General features: G+C 35.4%; 1 protein-coding gene and 1 pseudogene across 1 annotated transcript; one reads left to right on the top strand and one right to left on the bottom strand.

The window, feature by feature from the left end:
- The first annotated feature begins 4,538 nt into the window (after nt 1-4,538).
- On the top strand, nt 4,539-6,664 carry LOC138331738 (uncharacterized; annotated as a pseudogene).
- Nucleotides 6,665-10,161: 3,497 nt separating this feature from the next.
- LOC138330864 (uncharacterized) lies at nt 10,162-12,336 on the bottom strand. Its single transcript, XM_069278366.1, has 4 exons — nt 12,293-12,336; nt 11,776-11,966; nt 11,288-11,657; nt 10,162-11,101 (listed from the first exon to the last, which is right to left on the bottom strand). The coding sequence occupies exons 2-4, from the start codon at nt 11,950-11,952 to the stop codon at nt 10,452-10,454; spliced, it is 1,197 nt and encodes a 398-aa protein (XP_069134467.1). The 5' UTR covers nt 11,953-11,966; nt 12,293-12,336; the 3' UTR covers nt 10,162-10,451.
- Between the last annotated feature and the right edge of the window lie 2,533 nt (nt 12,337-14,869).

Below are 14,869 nucleotides of genomic sequence, written 5' to 3'. Positions count from 1 at the left end.
TCAGGAATGACACCGACAGTCAATGAAATGCTGGGTAAATACAGAGGTGACGTAGTACCCCTACACACAGATTTATCAATGGACGTGTTAGATTTTAGTGACCCAAACAAGTTTATCATAAATACATTTATTTATTTATCATTGTTCTTTATGTGAACTGATAAAACAAATTTACGTACTTAAATTCAACCTGGCGTCATTTTACAATCAAAAAATGAAAGAAAAAGGAATAAAAGTATTATTGTAGTTTAAATAAAGGAGACTGCGTATGTTGATGACGGTTTTGCGCATGTATTCATGAGTTGATAACTTTGTTTAGTGTCAACCTCGTAATGTTTCGAAATAGCATAAATCTAACGCCCAATTGAATTTGTTTTGTTTGATAAATTAACGTCCTATTACTTCAATGTTTATGAACGTACATCTACCCTGTAGACAGCGCGTTAAAATTGTACTTACTATCCCCATTGCATTAAAATATAAGGTGACTAAATGGGATCTAATATTTTCTTTTCTTCCTGAAGTACTTTTTTCTTACTACTAACGTCTCCCCCGAGTTACGCGTTTGCTACTGTGAGAAAGGTTATGGGTTAAAGTGTTTCCGTTTAGCGTTCATCGCAAACGAAATTGGACAATTGGTTAGCCCGTTGTCAGTATAATGTTACCGGTCGATGTATTTTTGATGTCTTTGGTGGCAACCACAATTACAAAATGAACATGAAAGAAGAGGCTCAAGAGGCCTTGACGGTCACCTGAGTGCTGCTACCGAAAGAGCATTGCAAAGTTAGTTCAAATCTGTAAAAAGTATTTACGAATTAGAATAAACTTTCAAGTTGAAACTTCGTATTAGAATTTTTATTTTTTATTTTGATAGTTAGTGTATTATGTTACTAAACCTTATGCTTAAAAGTCAGTCAGTGTCAGTGATTTGATAAATTTCTCTTTTTAATCTATGAAGATTATTTAGTTCCATCAAACCTGTGAATTCAGAAGATGTTTGAAATTTTAGTCATTTTGACCCATTTTGTCATTTTCTATTCAAACTAAGCAAATAATGTTCATAAATGTGTTTTCCCCATATAAACTATAGAAAATTTGACCCCCTCCCCAGGGGAAAATCCGAGATCCCAGGGCCATGAAATTCACACATTTTGTAAAGGGCCTTATGACCTTTTAATCTATGAAGAGTATTAAGTTCCATCGATTCTGTGAATTCAGAAGAAAGATTTTTGAAAAGTTGGCAAATTTGACCCCTTTTGGCCCCTGGAGGTCGGCCAGTACAAATATGGATATGATGTTAAAATGTTTTTCAAGGCTAAAAATTCTAACCCAGTTTGACTAATCTCCTATGAAAAATAAGCAAATAACATTCATGAATGTATTTTTCCTATATAAACTATAGTAAACTTGACCCCCTCCCCAGGGGGAAACATGAGACACCAGGGTCATATATTTCACAATTTTTGTAAAGTTACCTTAAGAACCTTCCATCTATGAAGAGTATTTGAGTCTACTAGTTCCAGAATTTCAAAAGATTTTTGAAGTTTTAGCCTATTTGACCCCTTTTGGCCCCGCCCCTAAGGTCCGTGGGAGTCAGTCATGGAAAATTTGTTAATAGGATTTAATGGCCATTTCATAGGGATAATTCTTACAATATTTGATTAGTTTTCTATTATAAATGACCAAATAATGCTGCAATATGTGTTTTCACTATATAAACTATAGTAAACTAATCCCCTCCCCAGGGGAAAACCTGAGACCCCAGGGTCGTATAATTCACAATTTTTGTAGAGGGTCTTGAGACCTTTTTATCTATGAAGAGTATTTGATTCTACCACATTTGTGAGTGGAGAAGAAGATTTTTAAAATTTTAGTCAATTTTATCCCTTTGGCCCCTCCCACAGCCCCCCAGGGGGGTGGGGGTCACATAATTCAGATTTCAAAAAAATAATTTTGATTGGCCTTATGCCTTAGAATGCTTGTGCAAAATTTCATTGAAATTGCTTCAGTGGTTTTCGAGAAGTCGAAAATGTGAATTGTTTACGAACACACGACGGACAACGAACAACGACGGACAAAAGGCGATTAGAATAGGTTCCTTGAGACTTCGTCTCTGGTTATCTAAAAACCACTAATATTACAAGAAGACACAACACGAACATACCACACATCCTCACAAAAAACAGACAGACATCCATACAATTTACACCGCAACAGATTGCCTACATGGGAGACAAACCTAAAATGACCATGGTTATTAATAGGATGCTAACCTAATAAACCAAATATTTCATTATTTTAATAATTACAACTTTATTAAAGATGCTCCACCGCCGACAGAGCATAAACGAAACCAATCATTTGAATCTAATTAACACGAAGATGCTTTAAAAATAGATTTTTTTTTGCATTTGCGCATTAAGTACTTAATTCCATGTAGGGCATACTGCCACGGATTTATTTCGGACGCAATTACATGTAATTATTTTTGATAACTGAATCTTGAAGTAAAATTAGAAGCTCAAAGTTTTCAATGATGGCAATGGTATAACGTAAGTAACTTTTGTAACTGAAGAAAAATACTAATTCGTTTTCTCCTGGTTTTTATAAGGAAAAAAATTCTATTTGTCAGCGGTTAAGCATCTTAAACGAAAAAAAGCAACATACACGAAGGAAGCATTTAATCTTAATTCTCGACTGAAATTAACTAATTAGTAGTATAGCCATTTTCATAGCACATAACTATTTCGTTTACTAATCTTACATTTGATTTATTTTGAATCAAAGAAACACTAATTCCGATGTTTCGATTATAAATAATATTGAAGTTTTTTTTGGTTTCCAATTTAATTGATTAAAACTACTTGGATAATTAATTCTTGTAAGTCACTGGAAATTTAAAAAAAAAACAGATTGATGTACCCCATTAGTCCTGACACCAACATGTAGTGCCTAAACGAAGAGTCAAATGTACCAGGACTTAGCCTAGTTAGAAACCGGACCATGTCTAGGACATCTGAGGCAGTAGGTTTGTGTCAATAAAAGAATGAATCATAAAACGAAATCTACACCACACTATAGTACATAGATTTATAAACAATTTAAAAAACCAAAAAAGTAATTTCCTGACAGATATTTGACGATTACGAATTTTTATATTCATATTAAAAAATACCTTATAATTGAAACCTTTTACTATTTCTATTATTATTTCATTATTTCTATAATTGCCACTACATAAATTAAAAAAATGCTCCAAGAAATTGAAAGAAAAAAGTATGAAACAGAAATATTTTACACAGAATTGAGAGCAAGGATAACGCTATTAAGATAATATAAAAGTGTTGATATCTTTCCATAAAGTATTTCACATTTTAGACATATATCGAATTTAAAGTACACCTACAATGTATAATGAAAACGTGGATTATTTCACTACTTTGTGGGACAATTATAAAAACATGATTACAAGGAGATAACGGTACACATACCAGCCATAAATATAACAATTATCTGGAATATTGTAGAATATTGTATTTACCATCATAACCTTTGACCTCCTGAAATCTTATTTTGACGTTTCTGAAGATGATGATATAACGATTCATTTGTGAAGATAAAAATAATTTGTTCATTCATCTTCAACATCGCAAAATGCCGACAAAGTACGATTATCAGTTTGACAATATCTTCTTTCCGTTGCCCGGAGTGAAACGTTTCGACTATTTTGTTTGTTTAACTCCGGAAATCGTTATAAGCTGTTTTGAACAAATTTAAGAAAACAACCTGTTTTGTCAGACCATACTTGATTTGTTCTTACTTCCACCAGCACAGCAATCCATGTTTAAATAATCAGGCAATTTTGTTACGTGCTTATATTCTAGATTTTTGCGCATTTCACAAAAATAAAATCGTTGTTTTGAAAATCAAAAATAAACATGGCTATGCCAATATATAGTACCGCATTTTGAAATAAAATCAATCATAGGTCCAACTCATTAATGAATATAGTACCATTCATTTTGCATATTTCCATTACAGAAATTGTTTTGGCGGCGTAAATAGCATATTGCAACTAACATATCAATTCAATTCAGCAGTGTATTATCGATATTTACGTCAGATGGTTACATTTGAATGAACAAATTCTTATGGGATATAATGAATGATAATTTATGTGCGTCATCTTTTATTTTTATGTTCACTTATATTGATAGTAAAGTAGATTCCCATTGAATCCACATGAACAGCCTACACAATGTTCTTGGCGTCATAGAATATTTATCAGGTGTGGAGGGATTATCAGTAGTGCCGTCTACATTACTGGAGGATTATCATGGGTGTCGCTGACATATTGACCTATGGGCCGGTCACTTGGAAGGGTTCGAGTCTGGCCGTATCCACGTCACAGAGAAATGTTATCACTACAGAACAAATACTGTAACGTAATCAATACATTTGTTTGTATGTCCTACTTCCGATAATTTTACTATAAATACGAGAAACACATGGATCTTTGTATATCAACAAACCTTACAGACGAGTCTACAGTACCAAAAGGATACTAAAGTCTGTTTAACAGGTACGTGTACGAATGTGTTTATACTACTTTTTTCATAATATGAATTCTGATTTATTCAAATATTTCCCATCTCTTTTTATTACATATTATACATTACTATTTATCTTTGCATGTTTTTGTAATGATCAGTTATACGTTTATTATCATCTTCGAAAATTGAGATTTTATTGTCGCCTAAAACGAAAACTTTTCAAATCCCCTACATCAAGATCCTTTTGAAGTACGTTTTAAGTTAACGAAATAATGTGGAGTGATTCATTTGGGTCCAATTTAATTCATATTAATTCATATCATTTTCATTTAAGTGCTTGTAGTAGTTCTGTCATTATTTGTGTTGTTTTACTTTGAAAATTGATTTAAGATATTCATTTTAATATTGTAGGATTATTTACAAGGATGGCTACTACAACCATTGTATCATTCACCATTTATCTGGCCCTTTGTGTGTGGATATCTGAGGTTAGAGGTCATGGCCGACTGTTGGAACCCCCGGGTAGGGCCAGTATGTGGAGATTCGGCTACAACTCTCCCCCAAACTATGACGACAATCAACTTTTCTGTGGAGGATTTAACGTAAGCTATTATTCAGTGTTAATTGTTAACAATGTATTCGTTACGTGTTAACCCACTTTGTCCGAATGGTAAAATGTACATCAACAAAATCTTCAAAATATCAATATTCTGTTTTACAGCGTCAGTGGAAAATCAATGGCGGGAAATGTGGAGTTTGTGGTGATCCCTGGGATGGAGCACGTGATCACGAGGCTGGCGGGAAATATGTTACAGGAACAATTGTCCGCCATTACAGCGAGGGACAGACGATCAGCGTCAACGTTCAGATCACGGCGTCACAAAGGATATTTTGAGTTCCGTCTGTGTCCTCATAACAACCCCAGGACACGTGTACCCCAGGCTTGTCTAGATCAACATGTCCTTCAACAGACAGACGGTAGTACTCGTGTGTACGAGGCTGGTCATCCAACCAACTACACAATCCACCTCAAACTTCCGGTCGGGGTCACGTGCTCACAATGTCTTCTTCAGTGGAAATATAATGCAGGTTCGTTTCCCCAATTCTATTAAGAAATATGACACTGAGACAGAAATAGATCAATAATTCTTTTTCATTTTTTTTTAATTTGTTGCCATAATATCAATTCAGTAGCTTAAATTGTTTCCTTGTGCTGATTAGATTCAGATACATTTTTATCATGTAGTATGTATTGTAGTGATTCACGAGTTTTCAAAAATGGAACTGATTTTCATTACAGGAAACTCTTACGGCTGTGACGGGAGCAATTGTTGTATCGGATGTGGCGAACAAGAACAGTTTTTCGGCTGTGCTGACGTCAGTGTAGGATATGGTGGAAGTTCTTCATCAGGACAGATGTCCTCGTCGGTCTTCCTTCGCCGTACCACAAAGTCACTCTCAGCCATCAGGACAAATTCTTCCGTCTGTCTACCGTCCGCTAAATGTTCCTTCTCAGACTAATCCTCAGTCATCTGGCATTAACTTTATGTTTCCATCACAACAAGGACAATCTATACAAAGTCATATGCCCGCTGGTTATGTACCACAAAACACTTATCACGTTATATCCGGTAGTTTATTTTCCGGTGGAAGCGGAAGTCAGTCAGAGCCATGTAGAGCTACCCCTCGATACCGAGCCGTCTATCAGTACGCCGACCAGTATTGTAGGGTACAGTGTAGTAGAGGTAACTGTCCGGCAGAACTCTACTGTACTTTGGCATGTAGGAGACTTGCTGGTGGTAAATGATCGGTAAAGAAAGACAATTCTGTTTTTGTTTTTATTACTCATGTATTATATTTGATATTATCTATGATCGTTAAATCATGTGGACATACAATGATCGTTTAATCATTCCATTTGCATAATATTTTCAATCACACATTTAGCAATATGTGTTATTGATATTTTCGTACAAACGACGAATTTAATTTGTTCACATACTATTTATATTGAATCATGTCTACAATGTATGATAATGAGTGATATTTTGTTTTATACATACATGAAGTCAGTTCACCTTGTTTTTGTAATTCATTTTACATTGACCTTTTGTACCAAATATTTTTTTCTATTAAACTGAAAAAAAATCCAATTGATTGTGTCATCTGTACAACAGAATAATGACGTTGATATTTTGTTCATTAATCGTAACGTTGAATTAACAATGTAACGTCATTAAGGACAACATTCACTGCATGCGAAGGCTGCTATGTGATTGAGTATCCTGTCGTCTTTGATGTAAAATACAATAAAATACCCAAGACATATCTACAAGTACAGCATAGACATATAAAAAGTGTAATACAAGAAATATTATAAAATCAAGGTTATGTGTAAAACATTATCCTGCTGAACAGATTATTTTCAAAATTATCGCTTAGAAACATTACTATTAGAGGCAGGTCGTATTGTCACGGGTTTACCATCGTTTTCAAGGAAAACCCCTATTTATTGTGAAACTCCTCCCTTCTATAGTTGCTGATAAAACCCAACACCTTCGTAATGCAAAACTTATACACTTTCTAATTATAGATTTCAATCTTCTAATAATTCTTTTCCCTTCTACCATTCGTTTATGGAACCAGTTACTTGTAAACACTAAGCATAGTGAGCCATTCCCGAATTTTAAACATGATATCCAGAACCAAGACTTGCCTATAGTACCCGATTATTTCTGTACCGTAAATTTTTTTTTGACCAAAGAATCAATCTATTTCGACAGCTTAAGTCATATATTCCGCTCTCTGTCAATTTATGACTTTTTGGAGATATGTACACAAGGAAACAAATTAATCTTCATGCACAGTCAGCAATATATCAAAGATACTCATTTAACTTCTTCCTTCTATTATTATCATATATTCCCATATTTATTTTGTTCCAAACATTTTTCGGGTTGTGTTTACACGTAAATTATATTTGTAAAATCCTCTGATACTGACGACAAGAGAGAAACGAATATTCAAAGGAAGCTTAGAGTGACCAAGAGAAAGCCAAACGAAGGAAGGATAATATGAACATTGATAAGTTGGAAGTTATTAATAGTGGTTTAGAGCCCTGCAGGTAGGGCGTTAGAATTGTACCTGCTGCCCCTATTGCACGATTTGATTAATTAACGTCCTATTAACAGCTATGGTCATGTAAGGACGGTCTCCCATGCATGCGATGTGTTGCGTGTATTTTGTGCGAGGTGCGTGTTTTGGGAGACTGCGGTATATTTATGATGTGTCTTCTTGTATAGTGGAACTGTTGCCCTTTTTATAGTGCTATATCACTGAAGCATGCCGCCGAAGACACCAAGCAACACACTCCACCCGGTAACATTATACTGACAACGGGCGAACCAGTCGTCCCACTCCCTGTATGCTGAGCGCTAAGCAGGAGCAGAAACTACCACTTTTATAGACTTTGGTGTGTCTCGGCCAGGGGACAGAACCCAGAGCCTTCCTCACAGGGGCGAACGCTCAACTCAAGGCCAAAAGTGAGGCGGTGACAAGGGAGGCATTAGGAAAGATAAAGTCAGTGAGGAAGAAAAGAAAAGATAAGATCCTAAATTTAGTCGCCTTTTACGATCATGCAATAAAGCAAGTACAATTCTAACGCCATAACTGTAGGGCCATGTACAATAAAAAAGATGTATTCATTTGATATAGAGAGAAATTGGCTTTCAGCAGGGTGCCATTTTACACCAGATTGATTTTAATGCAAATTAATACTTGTTATACTCGGGTTTTTACAAGGTGCACACGTATCGAATCCTCTTTTGCTCGTCGTGTTCACTAAAATTTCATATCAATTACCAATCAATATTGTGAATTATAATGCTCCCATGGAGCTTTAGCTGGAGAATTGCGTGTTAAATGACTATAAAGATTACAAACACAGAGTCCTTGCATAGAATAAGTGTATTTCCCTTTGAGAGGAGATACAGTTTACTACAGTCTATATCATTATATACATATATTTGTTCATTTTTATAGAAATTGAGTCTGAATTTGGTTATAGCCAAATTGGCCCTGAACGACATCGGGATCTAAGGGGTGAGGTTAAATCGTGCTATCCTTGTTCGTTATCATAAGCTTACCTGTATTTTGTTGATATTTTAATTACATTTTAGTGTTCTTAACTTTATATTATAGTATTCGACTTTTTTTCTTCATATTTACTGTCATTAAAAAGATGGAGGTAGATAGACGTTATTTTTGGATCTGGGATCTGGAATTTATTCGACATGAGTGAGTTATGCTTTCAAATTTTTACACAATAACTTGAAACAAAATACGTTTTCAACAACCACGAGTCATGTAATATATCCGCTTTTCCTATCGGTAAGACAAATGTATATTTGCCGAAATATGCAATTAAAAGTTTAGTGATATTTTCATTTTATAAAGAACCCATTGATGCTGATATCTTTTTCTTAGGTCCAACAATAGAGTAAGTGTGTATGTTCCTTATTATCGCTCAGCATAAAGAAAGTGGGCGGCTGGTTTGCACTTCGACAGTATCATGCGTCAATGATATACATGAAGCATTATAAAAAGTGCGAGAAAGCAACACGATTTTTGTTTGTGATTACATTAACGTCCTATAAACAGCCTGAGTACTTTTAAAGACGGCCTACCATGTATGCGGTCTGTTGCGTGAATGAAGTGCGGGTTTGTGTTTTGAGGAACTGCAGTATATTCGCGTTGTATAATGGAACTCTTATCCATTTTATAGTGCAATATAACTGAAGCATTTGCCGCCGAAAACATCAAGCAACACACCCCACCCATTTACATTATACTGGTAACATGCGAACCAGTCGTCCCACCTCCGGTATTCTGAGTGATAAGGAGGATCAAAAACTATCACTTTTTACAGACTTGGTGTCTCTCGATCAGTTGACAGAACCCAGAGCCTTCCTCACAGGGGCGAGCGCTCAGTCAGAGGCCAAAATTGAGGTGAAGTCAAGGGAGGCATTAGTAAGAAGAAAGGAAGTTCGGTAGGAAGAGAAGTTGCAGTCCTAAATTTAGTCGTCTTATACGATCAAGCAATAAGGACAGCAGGGCAGTCTCCAAAATCAAACTACGTACATAGGAGGCCGTACTTAATTGGCTCCGGGTGTTAATAAGACGTTAGTTATCAATCAAACAAAAAGTATGACTAATTTAACGACTTATCTTAACAATATGCAAATGTAATGCGGAAGACATGCTTTTTCCCGCCAAATAATCACCAAATCATGGTGTTAGTTCAACTTCGATAAAGTATTGCTATATATATGAAACAGACAAGGCATAATACTAATTTTAATATCAGAAGTTTGTGTCGAATTTAGACCAATGATGAAATAGATGTATTCAAATGGCAGTCTGACCACAGTAATATGGCGTTATTTGTTTATTGATAACGTTGTCAAATGGTGATGTGACACTCGGGTAAAAGTTTGGCCAACGTTCATCGTGCCAGCCAGTTTACGTAGAGAACAAACAACCTCATGTAGAAGAAAGTGTTTTTATCTGTTGTACACGAAAAACAAAATTTATTCATTTTAATGCAATTTTATTTAAAAAATATATCGTACAATAGACAATATAAAATAAATTACAAAAACATTATGTGAACTGACTACTATGCATCAAACAAAATATCAAACAATATAGACATGATTTTATAAAAAATGTAAAAAAAAAATACTGTCAGTGAATAAAAATCAAAAGATATGAAAATATTATGCATATAAAGTGATTAAATGGTCATTATGTCCATATTATTTCACCATCCTGTCTAATATCAAACATAGAACATATCAAATGCAAACAAAATCTGACAAGTTTGACATACTGTTCCAATCATTTACCACCAGCAAGCCTCCTACATGCCGATGTACAGTAGAGTTCTGTCGGACAGTTACCTCTACTACACTGTACCCTACAATACTGGTCGGCGTACTGATAGACGGCTCGGTATCGAGGGGTAGCTCTACATGGCTCTGACTGACTTCCGCTTCCACCGGAAAATAAACTACCGGATATGACGTGATAAGTGTTTTGTGGTACATAACCAGCGGGCATAAGACTTTGTATAGATTGTCCTTGTTTTGATGGAAACATAAAGTTAATGCCAGATGACTGAGGATTAGTCTGAGAAGGAACATTTAGCGGACGGTAGACAGACGGAAGGAGTTGTCCTGAAGACTGAGAGTGACTTTGTGGAATGACGTTGATCGGCCGGAAGCCAGAGGAAAGAATTTGTCCAGATGGCTGAGAGTGACTTTGTGGTACGGCGAAGATGGGCCGGTAGACAGATGAGGGATGCTGCCCTGAGGGATGACTTTGAGGTGCACTTTGTATACCATTGGCAGGATGATAGACAGACGAGGACATTTGTCCTGATGAAGAACTTCCACCATATCCTACACTGACGTCAGCACAGCCGTAAAACTGTTCTTGTTCGCCACATCCGATACAACAATGGCTCCCGTCACAGCCGTAAGAGTTTCCTGTAATGAAAATCAGTTCCATAAATACAACATGATAAAAATGTATCTGAATCTAAAAAGCACAAAAAAACATCTTAAGCTACTGTATTGATAATTTGCAAAAAAAAACAAAAAAAAAAACAAACAAAAAAAATGATCCATTTCTGGCTTTGTACCATATTTCTTCGTAGAATTGAGAGAACGAACCTGCATTATATTTCCACTGAAGAAGACATTGTGAGCACGTGACCCCGACCGGAAGTTTGAGGTGGATGGTGTAGGAGGTGGGATGACCAGCCTCGTAAACACGAGTACTACCGTCTGTTTGTTGAAGGACGTGTTGGTCTAGACAAGCCTGGGATACACGTGTACTGGGGTTGTTATGAGGACACAGGCGGAACTCAAAATAGCCTTTGTGTGACGCAGTGATCTGAACGTTGACGCTGATCGTTTGTCCCTCACTGTAATGGCGGACAATTGTTCCAGTAGCATATTTCCCGCCAGCCTCGTGATCACGTGCTCCATCCCAGGGATCACCACAAACTCCACATTTCCCGCCATTGATTTTCCACTGACGCTGTAAAACAGAATATTGATATTTTGAAGATTTTGTGGGTGCACTTATACCATTCTTACAAATTGTGTTAGCACTTTACGAATAAATCGTTAACAATTCACACTGAATAATAGCTTACGTTAAATCCTCCACAGAAAAGTTGATTGTCGTCGTAGTTTGGGGGAGAGTTGTAGCCAAACCTCCACATACTGGCCCTACCCGGGGGTTCCAACAGTCGGCCATGACCTCTGACCTCAGATATCCACACACAGAGGGCCAGATAAATGATGAATGATACAATGGTTGTAGCAGCCATTCTTGTAAATAATCCTACAATATTGAAATGAATATCTTAAGGCAATTTTCAAAGTAAAACAACACAAATCATGGCAAAACTACAAAAGTACTTAACTGAAAATGATATGGATGAAATTGAACTCAAATGAAACACTCCGCATTATTTCGTTAACTTAACACGTACTCTCCATGTAGGGAATTTAACAAGATTTCCTTTTAGGCGACAATAAAATCTCTAATTTCGATGATAATAAACAAAGATAATGTAGAATCTGTCATGAAAAAAGAGATGCTAATATATTTGAATGAATAGGAATAATGATATGCTAAAAGTAGTATAAACAAATTCGTACACGTACCTGTTAAACAGACTTTAGTATCCTTTTGGTACTGTAGACTCGTCTGTAAGGTTTGTTGGTATACAAAGATCAATGTGTTTCTCGTATTTATAGTAAAATTATCGGAAGTAGGACATACAAACAAGTGTATTGATTACGTTACAATATTTGTTCTGTAGTGATAACATTTCTCTGTGACGTGGATACGGCCAGACTCGAACCCTTCCAAGTGACCGGCCCATAGGTCAATATGTCAGCGACACCCGTGATAATCCTCAAGTAATGTCAATCACACTACCAATAATCCCTTCGCACCTGATAAAGACCCATATGACGCCAAGAACATTGTGTAGGCTGTTCATGTGGATTCAATGGAAATTCTACCAAACAATCAACATAAATGGACATAAAAACAAAAGATGACGCACATAAATGATCATTCATTATATCCCACAATAATATCTATTCATTAAAATGTAACCAGCTGACGTAAATATCGATAATTCACTAGTGAACAATATTTCAAACCTATCAAGGAATATATTACTATGGATTTCCTTTGCATATTTCCATTACAGAAAATGTTTTGCTGGAAGAAATAATTAACCTGTAAATTCAATTTAACAGTTTTCATTCAAAAAATTCATTTTGTTTCAAAATACCATACTATATGTTGGCCTAGCCATGTATAGTTTTGATTTTCAAAATAAGTACGTGTACTCATTTTTTGGGAAATGCGCAAAAATCTAGAACATGACCACGCAAAAAAATGCCTGATTATTTAAACATGGAGCACTGGTGAAAGTAAGAACAAATCAAGCTGATATCGTACTTTGTCGGCATTTTGTGATTGAAGGTGAATGAACAAATTATTTTTTATCTTCACAAATGAAACGTAATATCATCATTTTCAAAAAGGGCAAAGTAAGAGTTCATGAGGTCAAAGGTTGTAATAGCAAATACACTTTTCCAGATGAATGCTAGATTTATGGCTGGTATGTGTACCGTTATCTCCTTGTAATCTTGTAATCATGTTGTTATAATTATCTCACAAAGCAGTAAAATAATATACGTTTTCCATTATACATTGTGTATTTTAAATTCCAAATATGCTTAAAATATGAAATACTATATGGAAAACACTTTTGCATTAATTTATCAGCGTTATCCTTGCTCTCAATTCTGTGTTAAATATTTCTGTTTAAGTAAAATGAGAAGCGCAAAATTTTCAATTGTTATAATGGTGTAATATAAGTTACTTTTGTACCTGAGGAAAAACTCTAATTCGTCTTTTACTGTTTTGAGAAAGATAACATATCATTTGGCAGCAGAGGAATATCTTCATTGAAGTAGCAATTATCAAATTAATGAAATAAGTATAGTCATAGTAAAAGGCTTTAAACATTTGGTATATTTTAATATAAATATAACAAACACTATATATGGCCTATCAGGCCCTTAAAATCTTTTAAATTTTATACATTTGACTTTTTAATCTATAAAAAGTATTTGGTTCCATCAAATCTGTGAATTCAAAAGATTTTTTGAAATTGTAGTCAATTTGACAGCGTTTGGCCCCGCCCCACTGGTCCCTGGGGGTCAGCGAGGACCGATATGTTAAAGTGCTATATCTCGGTGTAATAATTCTAACCAAGTTTGACTCTTTTCCTATGAAAATTGAGCAAATAATGTTCATAAAAGTGTTTTTTCCTATATAAAATATAGTGAATTTGATCCCTCCCCGGAAGGAAAATCTGAGATCCCAGGGCTATTAACTTTACATTAGTCATTTTGACCCTGCCTGGCCCCGCCCCTCAGGCCCTTAGGGGGTCAGGCAGGACCAATATGGACATGATGTTAAAATAATATCTCAGGCTAATAATTCTAACAAAATTTGACTCATTTACTATGAAAAATGAGCAAATTGTTATTATTAATGTGTTTTTCCTATATAAACTATAGTAAACTTGACCCCCTCCTAAGGGACAAACGCGAGACCACACCAGGGTCATATAATTCACAATTTTGTAAAGAATCTTATAGCCTTTCCATCTATGAAGAGTATTTGATTCTACCATTTCTTGAATTTCAGAAGATTTTCGAAGTTTTAGCCTACTTGACCCTTTTTGTCCTCACCCCTCAGGCCCCTAGAGGACTGTGACGTTATATTTCACAATTTTGGTTGACCTATGGCCATGGAAGTTTTCTGCAAAATTTCAACAAATTTTGTCCTGCAGTATTGGAGACGTCATAAACGTAAATTGTTTAGAATAGGTCACTTGAGACTTCGTCACAGGTAACCTAAAAATCGTCAAAAGTCAAATTAATGTCAAGACATTATTTCTATGCTTTTCAAAATACTTTATAAATCTATGTACTATAGTGTGGTGTAGATTTCATTTTATGATTCATTCTTTTATTGACACAAACCTACTGCCTCAGATGTCCTAGACATGGTCCGGTTTCTAACTAGGCTAAGTCCTGCTTCCTGGCACGTTTGACTCATTGTTTAAGCACTAAAAATTGGTGACAGGACTAATGGGCTACATCAATTAGGGTTTTTGAATTTTCCAGTGACTTAGAAGAATTTACTATCCA

Source organism: Argopecten irradians, chromosome 9 (genome assembly GCF_041381155.1).
Source record: "Argopecten irradians isolate NY chromosome 9, Ai_NY, whole genome shotgun sequence".
Lineage (NCBI taxonomy): Eukaryota > Metazoa > Mollusca > Bivalvia > Pectinida > Pectinidae > Argopecten > Argopecten irradians.
Note: the sequence above shows the minus strand (reverse complement) of the source record. Positions and strands in the feature narration are given on the sequence as shown.

Excerpts from the sequence above, each read along its gene's own strand:
- LOC138330864 (XM_069278366.1), bottom strand. The coding sequence starts at position 11,952 with ATGGCTGCTACAACCATTGTATCATTCATCATTTATCTGGCCCTCTGT. Across the intron at positions 11,658-11,775 it reads TTTTCTGTGGAGGATTTAAC|CGTCAGTGGAAAATCAATGG; the intron begins GTAAGCTATTAT and ends TCTGTTTTACAG. Across the intron at positions 11,102-11,287 it reads TCAGTGGAAATATAATGCAG|GAAACTCTTACGGCTGTGAC; the intron begins GTTCGTTCTCTC and ends TTTTCATTACAG.